At 37.9% G+C, this 22,013-nt stretch overlaps 1 protein-coding gene, 1 long non-coding RNA gene and 1 pseudogene across 3 annotated transcripts in view; 1 reads left to right on the forward strand and 2 right to left on the reverse strand.

Annotated features, from left to right (window-relative positions):
• LOC144663902 (uncharacterized) overlaps window positions 1-22,013 on the reverse strand; it is a 284,797-nt gene that overhangs the window by 54,601 nt on the left and 208,183 nt on the right. The window lies entirely within an intron of this gene.
• LOC144662287 (glutathione peroxidase-like) lies at window positions 6,274-10,021 on the reverse strand (annotated as a pseudogene). Its single transcript, XR_013572422.1, has 2 exons — window positions 9,665-10,021; window positions 6,274-7,455 (listed from the first exon to the last, which is right to left on the reverse strand). The product of XR_013572422.1 is annotated as a glutathione peroxidase-like (transcript).
• Window positions 14,146-16,689, forward strand: LOC144663131 (extracellular calcium-sensing receptor-like). Its single transcript, XM_078524064.1, has one exon. It carries the CDS (start codon window positions 14,146-14,148, stop codon window positions 16,687-16,689), a length of 2,544 nt encoding a protein of 847 aa, XP_078380190.1.

Raw genomic sequence — 22,013 nt, forward strand, 5'->3', positions numbered from 1 at the left:
TAAAAAGCAATGTAATAATTTGAATTTGGATTGGTAATGCTGAAACTGGTGGTACTGTAATTCCAAAGTATAGACGTTAAAATCGTGATTGCAAGCAATATGCAATACCAATTACATTCTTATGTGTTGTATGCTGCGTACAATTTATAAGAACAGCTATAATGTTAAAATTAGTGAAATATTCTAAAGCCAGATAAAACTTTTAGTATCCATTAGGTACCATGAAGCAACCAAATTGTGACTCATTTGCTTACTTTGTGAACTCCATGACGAATGGGCAACATGACTCCACAAAAATGTGTACAACAAAGCATACAAATTTTTAAAAGAGCAGTCAAAGTATTGATGCTATATTTTTTCTTGCATAGTTATCAAAGAACAAAACTGAGTTTGAGACTCACAAACAATATTCTATCTTCCCAGAATTTTTCTTTTTTTATTTCTGTAAGTGAAGTGAAACCACTTAAGAGGAAGGGGACTCAAAAAGACATGTAAAAGTAAAAAAGGTGCTATCATCCTTTTTTTTTTTTTTTTTTGGGGGGGGGGGGGTGGGATGTGGTTACAGAATGTCCCTTCTTTGCTTCCAGTTAGTTTCACTCCGGTTTGCTTGTAGTTAGGTTCACCCCTGTTTGCTCGCAGTTAGCTTTATTCATCCCGTGTGCTTGGGATTAGCTTTCACTCTAGTTTGCTTGTGGTTAGCTTTCACCCCGGTTTGCTTGGCATTAGCTTATGGCAATATGCTGTAAACCCTTTGCTACAAGTATGACCTCTGCCATTTCCATTCAAAATTAAAATATAGGCAAATAGTGAAAATAAAAAAAATGAATGAATGAAAAAAAGAAAATTAACCATATTCTTAATGTAGATGTATATTATTTCCTTTATACTCTAAATGTTAAGTGATTTGCTAATTTACCACGTGATATGCCTATCTACCCCAACATGCAGCCCTACTACCCCCTCCTTATCTACACGAAGGTTACATAATTACCCGTTTTGCAGCATAATTTCCCATCCAGACTTCTGGATCATAATGCTGTCGGTGGAATTAAAACGTTTTGATTGATTTTGTTTGTTCTCCGCTTATTTGGTGTTGCTGTATACGGTACTCCCATATAAGGGCTATACGGGTATGTGCTGCTCAACAGGGTATGCCTTTTGCCTCTCTGACTCTGAAACAGGGTATACAAATCACCCTTTTGACTGTGGAACACTATCAAGTTTAGCTATGAAACTCCGCTCCTCTCATTGGTTTTTCTCCAAGCCACAGACAAAGTCAAGTGAGCGCTTTGTGATGTACGCTAGTGTTTTTATATCTATCTTCATATATTTTTCATTGTGGATATTGTCTGGAACAGGGTACCTATTTTGCACTGTTTGTCTGGAACAGGGTCGCAAATTGAGCCGTTTTTCTCCGGAACAGGTCCAGAGTCTCAGCGACTCAGTGGCACACCCCTTTAGTAAATTTTAGGGAGTACCTCTTTCCCCCCCCCCCCCCCCCCCGGGACACGGTAAAAAAAAAAGAAGTAAGTAACAATATTAATATTTATAAAAAAAATAAAACGAATATTATATTCTTAGCCTTAAAATTGTACAATGGCTTGAATTCAGGTTTCAATAAAGTGCAAAATAATTAACTGGGGAGCTCCGCTTTTAGGCTTGCCTAAATCTATATATTATTTTCAGAAGGCTTATTTCTTGTGGATCTGGTCAATCAAAGTCTGAAAATAATAATACTCAAAGAGTAAAAAAATGGCCATTTTTGCAAGGGGTCCCATAACTTGGAGGGTATGAAATATTTTAACCTAATGTTTTGTCACAATAAATCATCATGCTCAACATTTGTGCCAAGTTTGAGCAAAATCCGTGATTTGAGTTGTATCACCCCCTGCCTGGTTCTCTCGTGGACATGCTATTAAAGATAAACTACGTTGTCGCGAACTCTAGACCGAAAGGGTACTTTTATTTTCTCTTACAAGAGCGTGAGCGCTTTGCCCTAAGCTTCCACTATTGGCCTTTCACCCGACAATTTCAGTGGAAGCTAACGGATAACAAAGATCATAGTTATGCAGAGATAAATACTTCGATGGGGATTCCTGGTTTTCCAAGTTCGTTCATACCTTTCCCTTTACCTACAGTCTATTTTAAAGCTACAGTTTTTGGTGTGTGTGTGTGTGTGTGTGTGTGTGTTTTTTTTTTTTTTTTTTTTTTTTTTTGGGGGGGGGGGGGGTGGTGAGGGGAACGCCACCATTCAGCCTTATGCTCACTCCAGGTCCAAAAGAAACGAATAAGACAGTGCCCGAGACATGGGGAGCTTTAAATGAAGATTTTTTAGCCCTTGTGATTCGATTGTGATGAGATACCACAATGTTGTTTCAGTCTTATTTTCACTCCAGATACGCCAAAAAAAGGCATGCGCAGTTTGAAACTGACAATGTACTGTTTGGGCTTTTTTGGAGTAACGCCATTACGTGGTGGATCCAAACTAATGTTCACTCCAGGTCCAAAAGAATCGAATAAGAACGTGCCACTTGTGGAGCTCAAAATGAAGATTTTTGGCCGTTGTGATGAAATGCCTTCACGTAGATTAAGCGCTTTTGTTCACTCCAGATACACCAAAGAGAACGTTTTGAATCCTCCAACAAGTGTATTGTTGTAAACTAAACAATTTTAGTTCAGTAATGATCAATGTACAATTTCGTAGTTGTAATCCTTATCTTTCTACCCTGTGTACGTAACACGGCATATTTCGAACAGATGTTATACATACATACATACATACATACATACATACATACATACATACATACATACATACATACATAATAATAATAATAATAATAATAATAATAATATATATATATATTTTTTTTTTTTTTTTTTTTTTTTTTTTTAAAAATTCATCATCAGAGTGGTCAACTCTGATATGCCTATCAATATATAAACAGAACAAATGCCCCTGTGTAGTACATAGGAAGGCAATGTCTGCATACGAGCCTAGTGGCCCATCAGGCTGAAACTCATTCCGGTTTCATCGATCCGTAGCATGAAGCCACTAGAAGTATTTCTACTCCCCCATGGATGGGATGCTAGTACTCGCATCGTAATCGCGGACCCATTTATACACTGGGTGGAGAGAGGCACCATGAGAGTAAAGTGTCTTGCCCAAGAACACGACACAATGACCCCGGCCAGGTCTCGAACCCAGGACCGCTCGAAAAAAGCGTTGGATTTCTTATAAGCGCGCCCCCTTGAGTGTGGTTCTATTTAATAAGCCCTATTTCAATAAGCTTCCTCTTCCAAAAAGGCCCAAAAATAGCACTCAACATGCACGTCGGCGTAGAATTATATATTGAAGGAGTAAGATTACATGATGTGCTTTGTCCTATTAAGGCAATATCCAACGTATTAACCAAGCACATGGTGACAATGATTGTGTGCAGCCCTGCTGTTGCAGTTTCTTGAGCTTCAGTATCTGTTGTCATTCCAAATTTTGCGTTGATTGAAAAAAGAAATAAGCAGCCGTCAGTGCATGACCGTGACTGCTCGTCATTATGGGCCCCAGTTCACTTAGAGGAAAAAGATAGGTCACTAAACTCATTTTCGAGAATATGACGATTTACCTCTCCGGCGAGGTCCTGCCATATAGAAAAAGGCGCCATTTTTTTCTTTTAGGCGTGCGCGCTATTCAAGCGAGAAATGATTCAATTATACGCATTAGGGATGCGCAATGTAATACTGGCATGGGAAATGACCTTGGGCTATTTTTACTTAAATTCTTTTCCCCACATAGTATCAAGAACAGCTTTCGAAGCATTTTCATACCATGTCTTCCACGACAGAAAACATAACGCAGTTGCCTACAGAATAATGATACGTAGGTCGTATACAACGTCTGGGCCGCATCTTGTCTAACACAGTTTATTGATATTCGATTTACTGCTAATAATAAATAAAAAGCGTCTCCCTGACTCTTTATCCCGGACTTATCACTACCTTAAGAATTTCAAAAGCATTATTAAAGCGTCCACTGAATTTCAGCCGTCTTCTCTGGTCGGAAAGACGGGAGTACAAGGGCTATAGAATGGTCACCAGAGTTATCATGAATCTCGGCAAGATAACTCGGGTTTTTCGGGGTTTTATGAATCTTTTGGTGTTTTTCTGCTTTAGACAACTGCCATTTTGAGGTTTCCTTCAATTTGAGAATAATCAGAAAAAATGACTTAAAATACCATGACATAATTATAGTGTTTGGTCTCGAAGGGTCTCGCCGTCTCACAAAGGCTCAAATTTACCATCATAATTATACCCCTTGTATATGTACACGACCAAAGAAGACGGCTGGAATTCAGGCTAAACTTTGATAATTGAAAGGTGTTGATCAGTAAATTGCATAAAACACTTTAGCAAATAAAAAGAATGTTATAGCTTTGAAAGAAATGAGTTAAAACATTAAAAAGAAAAATATTCTAAAAGTTGTTTATCTCCGTAAAGTTTAGGTATACCCCTAAACTATATCTTATTGTGCAGCTCTCAGTGTAGTGGTTAATTTCAGTTATGTTGCATACCACAAATGTATCAAGCAAAAAAGTTTCAAAAGTTATAGGGGGTGGTCAATCAAGTCACAAATAAGGGGATAAGGGGGGTGTACAATTTTATGCTTTCAAAATGCAGATCTTTCCAAGAAAATATTGGTGCCAAAATTCCAAATCAATTGGACAAATATTGACCAAGTTATGACATTATGTACCAATTGGCACTCTTAGGGGTTAAAGGGTTAATAATTACCATCAAGACTGTATCTTTAAAGCTTCAAAGTAAGGCGAATATTGTTTAGTTACCTCCTGTGTGTGAACATTACAAAAATTGAACCTTTTTTATATCTCATACAGTATCTACGACAGCTGAATTGAAACTATGATTATCACAAAGCATACATCAAATCACTTTTCTCACTTTATTTTATTCTCAACATGCTTATATCTTTGTGCCTCAAGTAATCCCCAACTTGTAAGCAATCTGCACTAACTTACAATCTTCAGTTTTGTTTAAACTCCAAATAAGAGATTTCATAAACAGAACGTCATGAGTTGAGCAATATAGGAGGCTAACACTTACAAGCTAGAAATCTATAGTCATGTTTAAAATAATTTGGAACTATCAATTTCTTTTAAGATTTGATTAAACAGCATAAATAACATCAAGGTTTCAAACACTCCTCGAAGAATGGAATCATGGTTAATTTAAAAGGCTTCAAGGGTACACTTGATCATTTTTTTTTTTTGCCATACATGTATATATGTAAGCAGACTGGATTCCAGTTGACTCCTCTGGTTGATTTCTTTTGTGATTAAGCATCCACAGACATGCATTATCGGTGCTGGTCAAAAGGGTGTTTTTTACAATAAAACTGTTGTCACAATGTCTGACATTTGCAGACTGCAGACTAAAACTAGTTATCGTGTACCACAGGCATCCTAAACTCAATTAATCATTTATGTAAGCATATCGAGGGGATGTGACTACCTGAAGGTATGCAGTGTCGTGTTACAATTTATGCCATTGAGGTACAGGGTTTAAAATAACACAGAACTTAAACGCTCAACAAAGTAAAATGTTACATTCTTTTCGATCGATTTCTAAAATCATGAGTTTGGGTTGCCTGTGGTGTTACTATTACCATTACTGAAAGCTAACCATAAAGCAGAGTGTTATTCAGGCTAATCAGAAAAAGGTTTTGAGGCCTACTGGAGTGAAAGTCTACAAGTCTGCAGTCTGTAAGACAGTGCGACACACTTATGCCATTCAATTAATGAATCCTACATGTACAGTTGATATGACACTATGTCAAGAGTGGTACAAGTAAACACCCCATACTTTAGTTACTTTGATGCTCATCACTGGGATCAAAATATTTGGTCATACCAGTGCATAGAATAATTAATAATAATAATAATAATAATAATAATAATCTTTTTTATAGTTTTTTTTCTTTTTTTTTTTATCTTTTTTTTTTTTTTTTTTTTTTTTTTTTTTTTTTTTTTTTTTTATTAATTTTTTTTTTTTTTTTTTTTTTTTTTTTTTTCCGGCCCCGGCCTTTGTGGCCCCCATAAATATATTTTCCCCCTCCCTCCCTCCAAAAAAAAAAAAAAAAAAAAAAAAAAAAAAAAAAAAATAAATTTTTTAATATAAATTTTAATAAAAAAAAAAAATTTTAAAAATAAAAAATTAAAAAAATATATATATTTTTTTTTATTAATTAAATATATATATAAAATACCTTTGCTGTGAACATTAACAGGGCCGTACCTACATGTAGCAGGGTAGGGGAGGGGGGCAGTTGCCCCTGCAGCGGAGTTTGCCCCCGTAGACAAAAAAATCCTAGGTATGGCCCTGATAGTTAATTTTGTTGAAAAGAAAGGCCATATAAAATAGAGGTGTGTGGCAGTTTTAGAATTACCATAGCTACTACAGTGTCATAATAATTACTTAATGTTTGTTTATATTAAAAATATTTGACAGCATTTTAAACTACATGATAATGTAGCTGTCATCATGTTCTGTTGTTCACACAGTCAGATTCATGACACAGAACTTCAACATAGCGTGCTTTTTTTGGTCTAGAACTACAGTATGGTAGATACTACATATCTTAGAACAGCCCTACAGGTGTACATGTAGAATGTGGTTATATAAGATATATGGTAAGTATAAAAAGCCACTGCAACATGTGAGCAGTTATACAAAACTGAAAACTGTGATGTCACATGTAGAAAAAAAAAGTTGCATCATACCCACTTTTTCCGTGTTACATGTACATGTATGTGTATAGCAGCTATCTTCTGACATCATCTTTTTACGTGCTGTTTGAAATGAGCCAATTAGAACCAAAGTATAGTGTGGTGTTTATTTCATGGAAATGTTGCAGATGGATGTAAAAAAATAGCCACTAGGCATGTGACACTGAAAGCAGGTGGAAGCAATCACATAGGTTTATGCCAAAACTGACAAATCAGAAATTTTGAATTACATATTATTTACTGACCTACATGTACATGTAATAGATAAAAATACCTCTCTTAACAATCTTCTGTATGATCAAGAATTTCAAAGTTTATCTGTGGTTATTCTTTGCTGAGCTCTTTCTCAATGTCTTTCTCAATGTCAAGAGGGGAAACAGTTGGTGAATATCTCTTCACAGGGACCCCATGTTTATCACACAGAAACTTGGTAAAATTCCACTTGATGTTGTTTGTAAGTGTCCCATGTTTTGCATTCTTCAGGAAGACATACAGTGGGTGTGCATTAGACCCATTGACGTCGATCTTGCTGAACATGTCAAATTCGACAGCATAACCCTTAACAAACTCTTTGATTTCTTCCTCTCCACCTGGCTCCTGTCCTCCAAACTGATTACAGGGGAAGGCAAGAATGCGAAGACCTTTCTCAGCATACCTTAGAAACAAAAGTCAAGTGTTATCAGTAATGAACAGACTAATTGGCAGATCTGTCTGTGTGCCCCCCTTTCCTCTCCCATAAAAAAAAAAAACATTGTAATTTCATGAACTAAAATGGAGAACCTTGGTCAAAAGAGGGAGGCGCGGTGGCCTAATGGTTAGAGCGCCGGACTCCGGATTGAGCGGTCCGAGTTCGAGCCCCGGCCGGGGTCACTTGTGTTGTGTTCTTGGGCAAGACCCTTTACTCTCATAGTGCCTCTCTCCATCCAGGTGTATAAATGGGTACCGGCGACATAATGCTGGGGGGGGGGGGAACCCTGCAATGGACTAGCATCCCATTCAGGGGGGAGGGAGTAGAAATATTCCTAGCCGCTTATGCTACGGAAACCGGGATAAGCTCCGGCAGTGTGGGTCGCTTGGCTCGTGGCTTCTCCTTTTGGTCAAAAGAAGGAATCAAAAAGTGCAAAAAGTGTAAAAAGTGTTGTGTGGAAAAAGTGTACAACCTGACAGGTACAGTGTATTTTACCATATTTTACAAAATATTATTAATACTGACATTTGCAGACTGCAGACTTGCAGACTTTCACTTCGGTTGGCCTACTTGGTTAGTCTGTTTATGGTTAGCTCTCGATAATGATAATGGAAACAATATATATTTTCTTAGACTGCAGTCTGCAATTTGCAAATGTCAGACACCGGTATAAATAAAGGGTGATTCAGAATGCAATCATAGAGATATGATGCATTCAAGAAATAGCAAGACAGTGTGAAGATCATGATCTCTGGTTTTAGTTTACCAGATGCACATTTATATCAAACCCCTGATAATAATGCTTATCGCCACAGCCCCTTTAGTTTCTTTTACATGTAGCTGGCAGGGCCTTGACATGAGAAATGAAGGGCTTGGGAGGCAAAGGATTTTTGAATTTATTTGAATAATTATTCTTGACTGGCTGTTTGAAAACAAAGAAATCTTTAACAGAAGTCAAAAATGCCATGACTCTCCAACGCACTATATAGAAATTCATCCTGAAAGACCAGGGCCCAGTTGTTCGATGGGTGGATAACGCTATTCATCTGATAAATCACTGTCCAATGGATAGCGTACGTTTGTTTTCGTTAGCATTTATCCACTGGGTAGTGATTTATCCGGCAGATTGCGTTATCCTTCGAAACAACTGGGCCCAGCAGTCCCAGACCTAGGACTGGAAATCCTTCGTCTTCAGAAGGAAGGCCCCACTGGCTAAGAAATACGAAAAGGGATATGGGGAAAACAATAATAATTATGCTGGCCCAGTGAGTTTAATTGCTTTCAATAATTTACTACACCCAGTCTCAAACCTTTCTTATCTGTAGAGGCTCCCCAGAGGTTTTCACTGGGGAGAGTCCACTGTACAAAATGAGTGCCAGCACAATGAAACAGCGAGAGGGGGCGCAATGGATCTCTCTTCTTTTGCGCCTGCACTCACCTTGCCCAGCGAATTTTCATAACGAATGCCCCATAGGGAGCCTCCGCGAAGGAGTCAGAGGCCTAACCCAGTACTGTATGTGATTGGACTGGAAGAATTTGACTGTTTAAACTATCTGATTAACACTAATCTAGAATCAAAAGTTGATTGGGGTGTTTATTTATCTTGCACGATGTATAAAGTGTTATGCCCTGTAGAGTTTGAATTAGTTAGGAGTCAAAACTGAAGGACGCCGGGAAAATATAAACAGACAACCACAATGAAATGTTATTAAACTGAAATCAAAATTCACTCTAATCCTGAATAAATCGTGCAGGAAGGAAACATGCAATATGTTTGAAGGTATTTTCCACTGATATTGACTACAAAGTCTGCAAAGCTTTCAGTTTGGAATATTGACACTCTGCGGCTGTTAAAATCATGTTTAGTCACACTCAATGTTGTGAATTGTACTGCCCACTGTTTCGAAAGAACAGAAGGGAGACGTTACATAATAATAATTTGTATATATATGGGCAACCAACGGCGGCGAGGAATATCGAATCTAACACAACGCAATAATGGTTGTTATATCTGGTTGTAAAACTTTGCTACATCTTAACAGATTTTTTTTTTCGGTTACAGTGTATATCAGGCAATTAAAAAAGCTAAAAGTGGATTAAACAAAACCGGCGTGCAGGCCATGAAGAGTTTTATACGTGGTCATTTCGCCAACATGTAGCTTTATAACAAGCTTACCTGGAGTGCAGATCCTGTAGCTGAGCATAGTTCTTCTTTGTAAAACCTCATTTAGACGCCACGTTAACGATCAGCGTCACAAAGCCGTCGTACTTGGACAACTGAACAGGGTTTCCATCGATGTCCTTCACCTCGAAATCAAAAATTGTCGTTGTCGGTGGAGATGCTTTCGCCATACTTGCACCGTACAAAATCCCGAGAGAACTGAGCGAAAAACCGGCGTATTTCACCAAGTTTGCCTTTGAACAAACGAGCAGCTGCCTGTTAAGAAAGCGAAGCATGAACTATTTTCGAAGATGACAGGTACAGGAGTATGTTTGTTGAGCAACTTGCAAACTTTGGACCTTTCGTTCCCGGAGCCCGCGTTTCCATTGACCAGCGGTATGGGTACCGCGGGCTCAGGACGATTGGAAGGATTGGAAGGTGGACTGGATTTTTGGAATGGAAGAACCAGGAAGAAACTTGAGACTCCAACAAGGTTTTCTTGAAAAAGCATACTCCTGATGCGTTTTTGCTCATTTCCAGTGGCGACACTAAAACGAAGACTTTTCAAAAGACGCTTCTTAAAGTAGAAGTTCGAGAAAAAAAAATGAGTGTGTGACGGGCTGATCAGACCAACAAGTTGAAACCTTTTAACCGTTCTTTATAATATTTTGGCTAGGCAGACCAACTTAATCAACCTGAAGAGCTGGGCAACCTAACTGAAAAAGGAAACTGTTACAATGTTTGATTTAAGGTACAAACAGAATTCTAACACATGACAGGTTGATAAAATAAACATACACGGTTACAAGTAACCGGGTTAAAAAGTGGTCTGAAAACGAGAGTGGGTTGATCAAGTTTCGACAAGTTGCTTTTGCTTAGGACTTTCTGAATTGCGCGCTTGTGTTCTCCAAAGCGGTCGCTTTTCTGGCGTTTGGTTTCACGGATTTATTGAATGTTGCATAATTTGGTGCACTGAACCATGTACTTAATGGCGTCGAAGAAAGTACAAAAAAACTGATGTCGTATCTTTCTATATTCGTCTGCAGAGAAACAAGGGTAAAATTTGGTTCTTCCTGATTGTGCGAGGCCTAAGGCTGTCCGTAAGTTGCTCGGAAACTTTTTGGAAACTTTTCATATTTCGAAAAACTGTTTGCATTCTCAACTCATTCTGAGCAACTTTTATCCATTCTAACAGGTCAAAGCATTTTTTAGCATTAAAATTTGTCTTACCATATACGAAAGATTTGCGAATGTTTCTCGAGCTATGGTCATACGAACATATACAAATTTTTGTGGTTTCCAAAGCGTGCTTAAAGAAACAGAAAGAAACGAGAAAGAAAACATTATCTTTCAACTAAGCATAATAATTAAGCATAAAAAAACATGACACACTCTTCAGTAAACGTGACTTAAATCCAGGTTTTTGAGTAACAAGTCACTGACAAGATTGCTGCAAAAGCTGTGGCGAAATCTCTGCTAGAAATACAACAAGCGAAATAAAATGCTTTGTTGAACTATAATAATAATTTAATAATAATTAATAATAATAATAATTTATACATTTATATAGCGCTAAAACTATAAATATTCTAAAGCGCTGTTTACTATATGTAAAAATAATATAAAAATATAAAAATTAGAATGAACCTACATGCAAATCAAACTAGAAACAGTGTGATTGAAAAGTTAAAACGCTTAAACGCGAAATGCTTTCATAAAAAGGAAATTCTTCAATTGACTTTTAAAAGTCTCCACTGACGACGCTTTGCGAATGTCAACAGGAAGCTCATTCCACAGGGAGGAGCCTGCCTTGGCAAAGGCTCTATCCCCAAAAGTTTTCAGCAGTGTCTTAGGGACAACTAGCATATCATGGCCATCGGAACGCAGGTTGTACCGACCAACAGGCTTGGCCTTCAAAAGGCCAGAGATGTAAGGCGGAGTTTTCGCATGAAGGGCCTTGTACACCAGTAGCAGTATCTTAAACGTCACCCGGTACTGAACAGGAAGCCAGTGTAGTCTACTTAAATGGGAGTAATATGGTCAAATTTAGGGACCAAGCAGACCACACGTGCCGCGGCATTGAGAACCCTTTGTAGACGGTCATATTGGTATTGTGGGAGACCATAGAGTAGTGAGTTACAGTAGTCGAGATGTGAGGTGACGAAAGCATGCACCAAAATCTTCGTTGTTTCCTCCGAAAGGAATTTCCTGATCTGCCGGGTGTTATAAAGACTGCGGAATGCCTTACTAAACATTTTCCCAATGTGAGAATTCATTGAAATGTGGGAATCAAACCATGCTCCAAGGTTGCGCACCATCTTCACAGGTTCGATCGTTGACTCTCCAACTGTAATCTTGTCGATATGAATCTTAGACAATTGCTGCCGGGAACCGATGATTACAAACTCGGTCTTGGTGTCATTGATCAGAAGGCGGTTAGAAAGCATCCAGGCACGGACATCAGCAACACAGTTCTTGATACTCCCCAGCGCAGCATCCTGAGACACAGGTGGGTGTGGTCGGAAAGACAGATAGATTTGGGTGTGTTGGGTAGGTGTTTGTCAATGATCTTGAATAATCCAGCCGCGTAGAGTAAGAACAGGACAGGTCCCAGACAGCTTCCCTGCGGAACTCCCTACTCAAGGTTGAATGCATCCGATTTATGGTTCTTGATTAATATCCTCTGCTTTCTCTCAGATAAATAAGATGCTAGCCATTTCTGTGCATCTCCAATGACACCAAAGTCCTTTTCAAGGGTCTCCAAGAGGATTCCATGGTCAATGGTGTCAAAGGCGGCACTGAGGTCGATCAGTACAAGAAGCGTAACCTCCTGTCTATCCATACTGAGGAGAATGTCATTTTGGACCTTTAATAGAGCTGTTTCCGTGGAATGATGTTCCCGATACGATGACTGATTCTCAGGGAGAGGAGCGTTAGCAACACAGTGCTTAGACAACTGGGATATCACTGCCTTTTCAGCAGACTATACCACAAGTTTACTCACAATGCATCGATCATTGATTTCAAAATGTTAGTTTTATGATTACTAAAGAAGTAGAAAAGAATTACAACGACATATAAAATCCTCAACGAAGTTGACAAGCATGAAAGATTACTTTTTTACTACAAGTAAGATTAAAGAGTTTTTTGACATCCCTAATCTGGGCGAGCAAAATTAATTAATTCATGTTGAGAGTAAATAAAGCCGCCACTCGTGGGCAAACTCTTAATATTTCCGAAAAAGGTCCTCAGCAAAAATGAATATTCAAAGACTGCAAACGCACAAAACACGATTCAAACCCTAATGGATCTCCGATGAAACAACAACAAAGAAATTATTTCTTTGTTCCTGCACGCCGATTTTCGAAATCCGCCGGGATCCGTTCTCAAGTTAAAAAGGGACAGAGAAAATCGAAATACATCGCCCGCGCTCTGGTTATGGAAGACATTCGCCATAGCCTAGAAAGGCTCTTAATTAGCTGGAAACCATATGTTCCTCGGTAGCGTAAAGTACCTAAATTTAGCCTAACAAACTTGTCTTAAATTTTTCTTGTAAAAAGAAATTTATTTAGTTTATAAACTAAAAAATCATGCAATAAGTCATTTCTTAAAATCTGAGAAGAAGCTTAAAAAACAACTTTGTCGGATTTAAACATTAATTTCCATCACAAACCATCACCATAACTGCTCAGTCAATGCACATTATAACGATAATATTATTCTCAACGTACCAAAAGGTCATCCACCAACAAAAAAAAGAGTTGCTGGATAGAAACCCGTCAAATCGACAGAAGAAAGCTAAATTTGCAAAACATGTAGCCACATTAATTCGCAGACATTCGCCATAACCAAGAAAGGCCATTGACAGGAGACCATATGTTTCTCAGTTTAAAGCGTGGAGTGCCTAAATGAAGCCTAACCAACTTGCCTTAACATTTTGTTTTGAAAAGAAAACAGTATAAAAATTAAAAAGTCATACAATAATTCATTACTTAAAATCTAAGAAGAAGCTAAAAAAACTACTTTGTCGGCTTTTATTTTTCATTGTTTTCACTAATGTCTTGTTTGAAACAGTGCTCAGTTCGTGGGGGACTCCTCCTGAAGTGTTCTGCAATTGGTGTAGGATTTAATGGAGGCGAAACCAGTGGTGAAAATTGCACTCATTTTAAGCATCCTACTGCATTGCTCCATGAAATTCAAATATTAAAACTAAAACAATACAGAAAAGAGTTTGACCATCGCTAAACAGCTGTTTGCCAGCTTGCTTTAAAAAAGTTGCTAGCCACTATTAAATCCAACATTGGAAAAGTTTTTCGCAGAAATCGCTTTTTTGAACACCTAATATCTAGATCATATTTTGAACAACTGAGAGTTGGAAAATTGGCGCTATTTAGTACAACATGTAGATCACGACGAATCTTTCAACGCAATCTTCTGTAAGTCAAAACAATCCATCAATAACTACGGCGAAACAAAGCGGTCCCTTTGTACTAAGGATGAATCGCATCACACCTTCATCTTGCAACTATCTATTTATTTCCTTGCTTTCGTCTTTCGCTACTGTGCAAGCACCACATAGAAATGGAGATGTCAATTTGGGCGGACTTCTAACCATTCAGTCAAAAGGAACTTCTAAGAACCAGTGTGGCGAGCTTAGCGTCAGGCGCCTGGATATGGCTTTAGCCATGATTTTTGCTATTGAAAAGATAAACAATGATTCAAAACTTCTTCCAAACATAACTCTCGGCTACGATATTCGAGATTATTGTGAAAGTGCCCAGATGGCTGTGCAAATCACTTACGACCTTTTCAAAAACACGTGCCTCACGAACATAACGGAAAATAAAATGGGAAAGAAATCGTCCATAGCCCTCATTGGCCCAGAGGACTCTAGCACTGCAGTTGTCACTGCTGGGCTTTTTCAAGCGCTTAATGTTTCAGGCATTAGTGCGGGTGCAACGAGCCCTGAACTAAGTTCTCATTTTTATAAGCATTTGTATCGAACGGTGCCTTCAGATACCTTTCGAGCAAAAGCCATGGCCGATATTGTAGAGCACTTCAATTGGAGTTATGTAGCCGCCGTGGGGAACGATAATTCGTACGGACGAAGTGGACTGTGGTCACTAGTCAAAGAAGCTGCAACTAGAAACAACTCTTTTTGCGTCGCTATGACGGAAATTATACCCAATGAAGGTTCCGTTTTGAGCATTAGAAATATTGTTACAACTCTGCATCGACACCAAAACATAAGAGTTGTCATCTTGTGGTTATACGGAAGTTACTTAAATGACTTTTTTAGGGAAGTCAACAGACAAAACCTCACTGGGCGAGTCTGGGTTCTAAGCGACATTACCACTTTCCTGTTAACTAAAGCTTTTTCCACCCTTGATGGACCCATAGTGATCGTACCTCACAAATTTTTGAACCCCGGATTTGAAGAACATAAAAAGCATTTGACCATCAAAACAATTCAGCAGTACTTTCCAGAATGGTGGGGAGAGATCAGGACGCTGTTAAAAAAGTGCTCAGCAAGAAAGGACAAGGCAATCTGTTTCAGTGAGTTTGTTCATGGTATGCACAGTTCTTACAGTCCCTTCGTCATTGACGCTGTATATTCCATGGCACATGCTTTGGACATTTTGGTCCAAGATACCAACACGACAGACAAAGGTTACAATCGAAAAATTAAAATTGATATCAATGTCATGCAAAGTCTCCTTTCTAGAGTTAAGTTTGTTGGACTAACGGGAAATATAAGTTTTGACAAACTTGGCGACAGAGGATCGGCCTTCTATGATATTTTAACTTTACAACAAGTAGAAAGTGCCAGTACTAATCGACTAAAAGAAGTTGTAATCGGTAAATGGAAAGAAAATGACCAGCAAGACAAACGGTTGTATTTCTTTGAAAAAATTCATTGGAATACTCCAAATGGCAGTCCTCCCAAATCTGAATGTTTGGACCAGTGCTCAGCTGGAACAAGAAAAGCCATTACTTCGCCATGTTGTTGGCAGTGTGTCTCTTGTCCTGATGGTACAATCAACCCGATTCCTGGATCTGAACGCTGCACTGAATGCCCAAAAGAAAAACAATCTAATGAGGCTAGAACAAAGTGCCTGGATTTACCTTTGGCCAATTTGACGTATTCCAGTGCAGGAGGAATAGTCATTCTTGTGTTCAGTGCTTGTGGTATAATCTCTACACTTTTTTCATTTACTGTCACTTGCAGATTTTGGAATACTCCTATAGTCAAAGCGTCCAACAGGGAGTTCAGCCTTGTTCTCATGGTAAGCATTCTGCTGCTCTTAACTCTGGTGGTTATTAATCTTTTTGAACCTACAGACACAATCTGCAGTATTATTTATCCGTGGCGTTACGTAGCTTACACCTTCTGCCTGTCATTTTTGCTGGCCAAAATCTTGCGCATTTCCAGTGCTTTTCAAGTGCCAATGGCGCATTCGTTTGTAATAACCTCTCTTACAAATAGAATGCAGGGAGTGATCGTCCTAACCATGCACATTCTACTGCTATTTGTGTTACTACCCTGGCTACTTCTGGATCCGCCTATCAAAAAGGAACACATTCTAACAGATCAGTACATTTTTATTGAGTGCAAGGCGTATAACCTGGTAGTTGGAAGAAGTCTTTTTCTGGTAACGTGTTCTTACATTCTCTTTCAAACGATTTTCTCTGCATTTTGTTCCTTTAAAATAAGGAACATTCCAGAAAACTTTAGCGAGGCAAAACGAATAGCATTTTCGATGTACATATTTTCGTTTTCAGTGTTAGCTTATCACCCGGTAGAGTTTTCAATGGATGGATGGTATGTGACTGTTGTGGACTGTGTTACAACACTGTTGAGTGCTTATGGCTTTCTTTGTTGCATAATATTGCCAAAAATATATATCATTCTCTTGAGGCCAGAGTTAAATAATTTAAGACACATTCGTCAAGAAGTAACTCAATTCTCATTTGGAACAAGTTCTGCTGTGCATGTGAATCCCGTCTTTGACGGTTCCATCCAGCATGGCCAAAATTAATCAAAGTCATGGCCAGAAAATCCGAACACGCCGACGGCGCACGCACGAGTTTTACTGGAAATATTGCCGCCAAACATCTTAAGGCTTTGTATGGGATAAAAACAATAACGTGAAATATAATGATTTCTGGTTTACCTGGAACAAGTGCCGAAATACAGTCGAGTTCCTGAACGTTTCTTCAGCTGATTCTTACAGTACAGTTACAGTTGCATTTCACAAACAAATGTTCCGAAAGTTGGTGTGGCTTGGCTCATACGACGCTCTATATTCAAAGCCTGACTTTGGAGATCTTCATGTATGTAAGTTCGTCAAAAATCTTATGAAAAAAAATAAAATAATAAAAGCTAGCATAAAAGTAAAAATGTGACTAAAGATGTTCTCCAAACTTCGAATAACGTAAGAATTTATTTATTTTAAATGGTTTGTGATAGTCTGAGATTGAAACTCAATTTCGTGCTCTAGCTTGAGAAAAAATATACGGTTTGTGTTCTGATTTGATTTGGTTGCGCCTTGTTTTTTTAGTAGTTTTTGTATTATGGGAGAAAAGGAAAGGTAAAAAGAATAACCCATAATGAGTTTCTGCTAATAATCAATAGAACTATTTCTTGTTGATAAAATGTTATTATCCATATCTATAGTAACCACCCAAATCCAAATTCATGCAAGAAAATGATAAAAGATCAATATTTTGCAAGATACTAGGTAGCATGTGCATTATAGATTTGTAAGGCTGTTTTGTTCTATTTCTTTCTATAAGTATAGTAATTAATAATTATATTTTGTTCTACGTTCTTCCTACTTATTCTATACGTAGTATCCTAGTATAATACTTATTTACTTCTCACCATGTGTTCGGTGTTGTATGTGTGTGTACCGATCTAAACTTGAATAAAGGATAAAGGGTAACTTATCCTCTCTTGTATTAAATATTTGTAAGTCTGGCTGCCCATCCTTAAACTAGAGAGTTATTTTTCTAGTTCAGATTTCAGGTAGCCAGGCCCCTCTCTAATATGTATATGTGACCAAAGGGGAATTAAAGCTTGTTGTTGTTGTTGTTGCATTTTCACGACGAGGAACGGTGTACAAATTTTAACCGTTTGGTCTGTGAATTGTGTATAAACAAATTAAAATAATAATGTAAAATGAAGAAAAAAAACAAAAAATACAACTAATTCTGCAACAGTTTACTGATAACATTTGTATTTTTTCAGTCAAAAGGTTGGTGTGATCGTGCCGCAAGTACTTTTAATATTTTGAATTTGTCTCTAAGAATAGAGAGACATCATGTTTATTCGTATAAAGCCTCCGTTATTCGCTTGTTAATTAATAATACTGTTTTATGGCTGTTCAAAATGACTCTAGCCGTTTGTTTTGTCTATTGCGCCAGGCCAAAGCTTAAAATAGTTCTTACAGGAGCCGCAAAGTTAAGAGAAATGACAAAATTTCGTAACAGGTCTTGCGGTACCATCTATGAAGGCAATTGACCAGTTTTCTACACATTAAAAAAACGAAAAACAAAACTTGCTTAAATGCTATCTCGTGCACACACAACAGAAAGGAAGACGTTTTAATGTCAGGCAAATTTTCCATTTAATTAAGCTTTTCGAGAACTCTTACGCTTCTTTCGTGCTCTCCAAACTTCCCGCGTGCACCATAACTCGATAGTGAACCACTTGTTAATTCTTGAAACTTTCACGTCACTACCCGAACTAATACAAGGAACCTACCTTATTATAGGAAATTAACGAGTCATGAAATTAACGAGAATTTCACATTTTCGCGTTAATTTAAGTCGCGTTAATTTTTGTTAACGTTAATTTCCGCGCCGTTAATTAAGTGGAGCGTTAATTTCCATGACGTTAATTTCCATTATTTTGGCCCCAATTTTTCGTTACAGTCCAGATGTTCTTGACTCCAAGGAAAAAGCATAATTTTATCTTGCCACTATCATTGATTTTGCGAAGAACGCTCAAAGTGGGAAAAGTACCACGAACATTGTTTTCGTTTAAGATTATACGCCTACAAGTGTTGAACTAAACTTGTCCCTGTTGTTTACGTCGCGTTAATTTCCTTTATTTTGAAATGTTACCCCCTCTTTCGCGTTAATTTCCTTTATTGGGAAGTAATTTTTTCTTCAATTCGCGTTAATTTAAGTCGCGTTAATTTCAAATACCTTAATTAACACAAGAGTTATATAATTTCCTATAATAAGGTAATTTAACGGGGAAGTTGCTATGAGAAAATACATGCATACAGTTGCGTTGGGTAAGTTTCGTCTGCGTTCCAGCGGTCCCAGTTTTTCATAAGATATATAGATAACGTTATCAACCGGATAAATCACTTTCCAGTAGTTAGCATAACCACACTGACCTACTATTGGTAATCGCGCAATCTGATTGGCTACACAGGTGCCTACTATTGATCCGTAGAAGGCTCTCGGAGCGCGCGCTTAGTTTTCGCTAAATTTTATCAATCAAAACATTCAATAAATCAACTCTAGCTATATTTTGTGTTTAATAGATCGGTCAGTGGGTTATGCTAACACAATTAGACGGCTCGCTCTCGGTTTCTACCGGCTTTTGATAGTTGGCTCGGGGCTTCGCCCCTCGCCAACTATCAGCCGGTAGAAACCTCGAGCTTGCCGTCTAATTGTTAAATAGTGTAATATGTTTTGGTAACACTTATTCACTGAATAACGATTTATCTGGTCGATGGCATTATTCACCCTTTGAACAACTGGGCCCTGGAGGTTATTCTTGTTTCCGTAGCATGAAGCGACCAGGAGTATTTCTACTCCCCCTGGGAAGGATGCTACTTCTTTCGCAGGGTTACATGCCCTATGCATGAGTTCACCGGTACCCAATTATTAACTGGGTGGACAGTAGCACTCTTAGATTAAAGTGTCTTGAGTAGAGTGTAATGTTAAAAGCTGAGCCCGGGGTTGGATTTCCTACAGTTCTAATCTACTAATTTGGATTACCTGCATACTAATTTGGATTACCTGCATACTAATTTGGATTACCTGCATACTAATTTTGAATACCTTCACACTAATTTAGATTACCTGCATACTAATTTGGATTTCCTGCATACTAATTTGGATTACCTGCATACTAATTTGAATTACCTACACACTAAATTGGATTACCTACATACTAATTTGGATTTCCTACATACTAATTTGGATTTCCTGCATACTAATTTGGATTTCCTGCATACTAATTTAGATTACCTAAACCTAATTTGGATTACCTGCACACTAATTAGGATTTCCTACAAACTAATTTGGTTTTTCTACAAACTAATTTGGATTTCCTACACTATAATTTGGATTTCCTACAAACTAATTTGGATTTCCTACATACTAATTTGGATCTCCTACATACTAATTTGGATTTCCTGCATACTAATTTGGATGACCTACACACTCGTTTCGATTTCCTGCGTACTAATTTGCGTCCGAGGTCGTTCGCTTAAAATAGAAAAAAAAAAACAACAGCACGATTGCGCTTCTATACGATGTAAGCGAAATTCGAGGGCCTCGAAATTTAGACACTAAACACCCAAATTTTTAAATCAAGCAAAACTTTATTTCAATCGCTTAAGACAGTACAATGATGAAATTTAATCATCCATTTCTTGTGTGTTGGAGTATTTGTTAGGTGAGCTTTTGTCTAAACGCCGTGATTGTTTAGAACGAGGGTGCAAATGGGGGTAGCTAATTGTCAGTTAACTACTAATTTTAGTTATCAATTAACTTTCATTGTCTTACAGCGAAAGTATTGCGTCATAACCCGAATTTTCTTTACTTCATGATCAGCACGTCAGTTATAAAAGATAAATTGACAGGCATGCACGACTCTCACGCACGTGTATTCGATGTTTTCACCCTTCCCATAATACACCTTGTACCCAAATTTTTGCATCAGCATTGTTTTTAGTTTCTCTTGGGATTACAATAATGTACAATCGTCCCAAGAGAAATTGAAAACAATGTTTATGCAAAATTTTGGGGGAAAAAGTGTTTTATGGGACGTAAAAAGGGGTAGCCATTTTCAAACTCGTTCCCAGGGCTCGATCTTCCCGCCCGCTCCAAATCCAAGGGAAAAGCCCTGGAATCGAGAGCCATTTATAGTTTCGACCACGACTATTTTAGAGACCTACCCTTTTTGAAAAGTAGTTATGTACCGTTTTTTCTTTACTGTAAGTTTTTATATATTTGCTCAAGTTTACTTTTTGTACTGCTGAAACGAAAGGAAGTTTTTTTGGTTGGAGGGCCTGCTTCCTGTCTTCATATTAACTTTCACAAAGTTCTTTCGACTAGGCTTTCTGGGTAACCTCCCTCGGTAAGATGGATTGGAAGTGCTTGATTGTTTCTTTAAACTTTGTTTTTAGAGGAATTTGTTTTAAGTAAAAGGCCTCCCCTTTGATAAAACCTTTCTTAACTCCTGCTGGCTGACACGAGGAGTAATAAGTGTACTGAAATGTTAAAGTGGGCTTGTAATGGGTGCGTATGTCAAGCACTGATTCGTATATGGTGACCGCCATTTTAGTGCCCATGGCAGTTCCGTGTGTTTGTAGGTAACAACTTTAAGTCAAATGCACCGAGTCCAAACTTTTTCGCTTGTCGCTTGATTTTTATGAATTCGATCAAAAGATACGCAACCTCTGTGGCGTTCGAATATCGATCTTTTGTCATCATCTCGATAAAAACTAAGAATAAGTTTGACCACGCCCAACTTGACGCTATCACGGAGTTCAACATGTGCCTGGTACGACACTGGTACCTTTCGCATATAATATCAGTTAATATATCACCTGGTCACTCAACGGGATAGGTAAATGTCACGAAATAGCTTTGCTGTAAGGAAAAAACATTGTTGCTTTTATTAACAACATCAATCGTATTCAGTAAAATTAATGAATAGAATGTCACTTAACTGTTAACTTTTCTGTTTATCCAAATATCAGTTAACTACTATTTTTTGGCCAAATGTCAGTTACCTGTTAACCCATTAGCACCCTCTAAAAGCCCTTTTCGGCTTATCATCCAAATACTTTACTAACTGAACATTATGTCTAGACATACTGTTTGTCTATTTGAAGGCAAGAATCGCAATTACCCATTTACGTTTAAAAATTCTATACAAATATAAACGGCTTGTCATTCGAACAAGTTACATATGTACACATTGCCTTTCACAAATTGATAGTGTTTTGTTTTTAAATAGCAGGATTTGGTCTCACGATGTTACTTAAATCTCTTAAGTTCCTTTGCAATATTTTTGTCACATCCTAAACTCTCGATTTCAACATTGGTGTCG

The sequence above is a fragment of the Oculina patagonica genome, chromosome 8 (genome assembly GCF_052425735.1).
Source record: "Oculina patagonica isolate OP01 chromosome 8, crgOcupat, whole genome shotgun sequence".
Classification (NCBI taxonomy): domain Eukaryota; kingdom Metazoa; phylum Cnidaria; class Anthozoa; order Scleractinia; family Oculinidae; genus Oculina; species Oculina patagonica.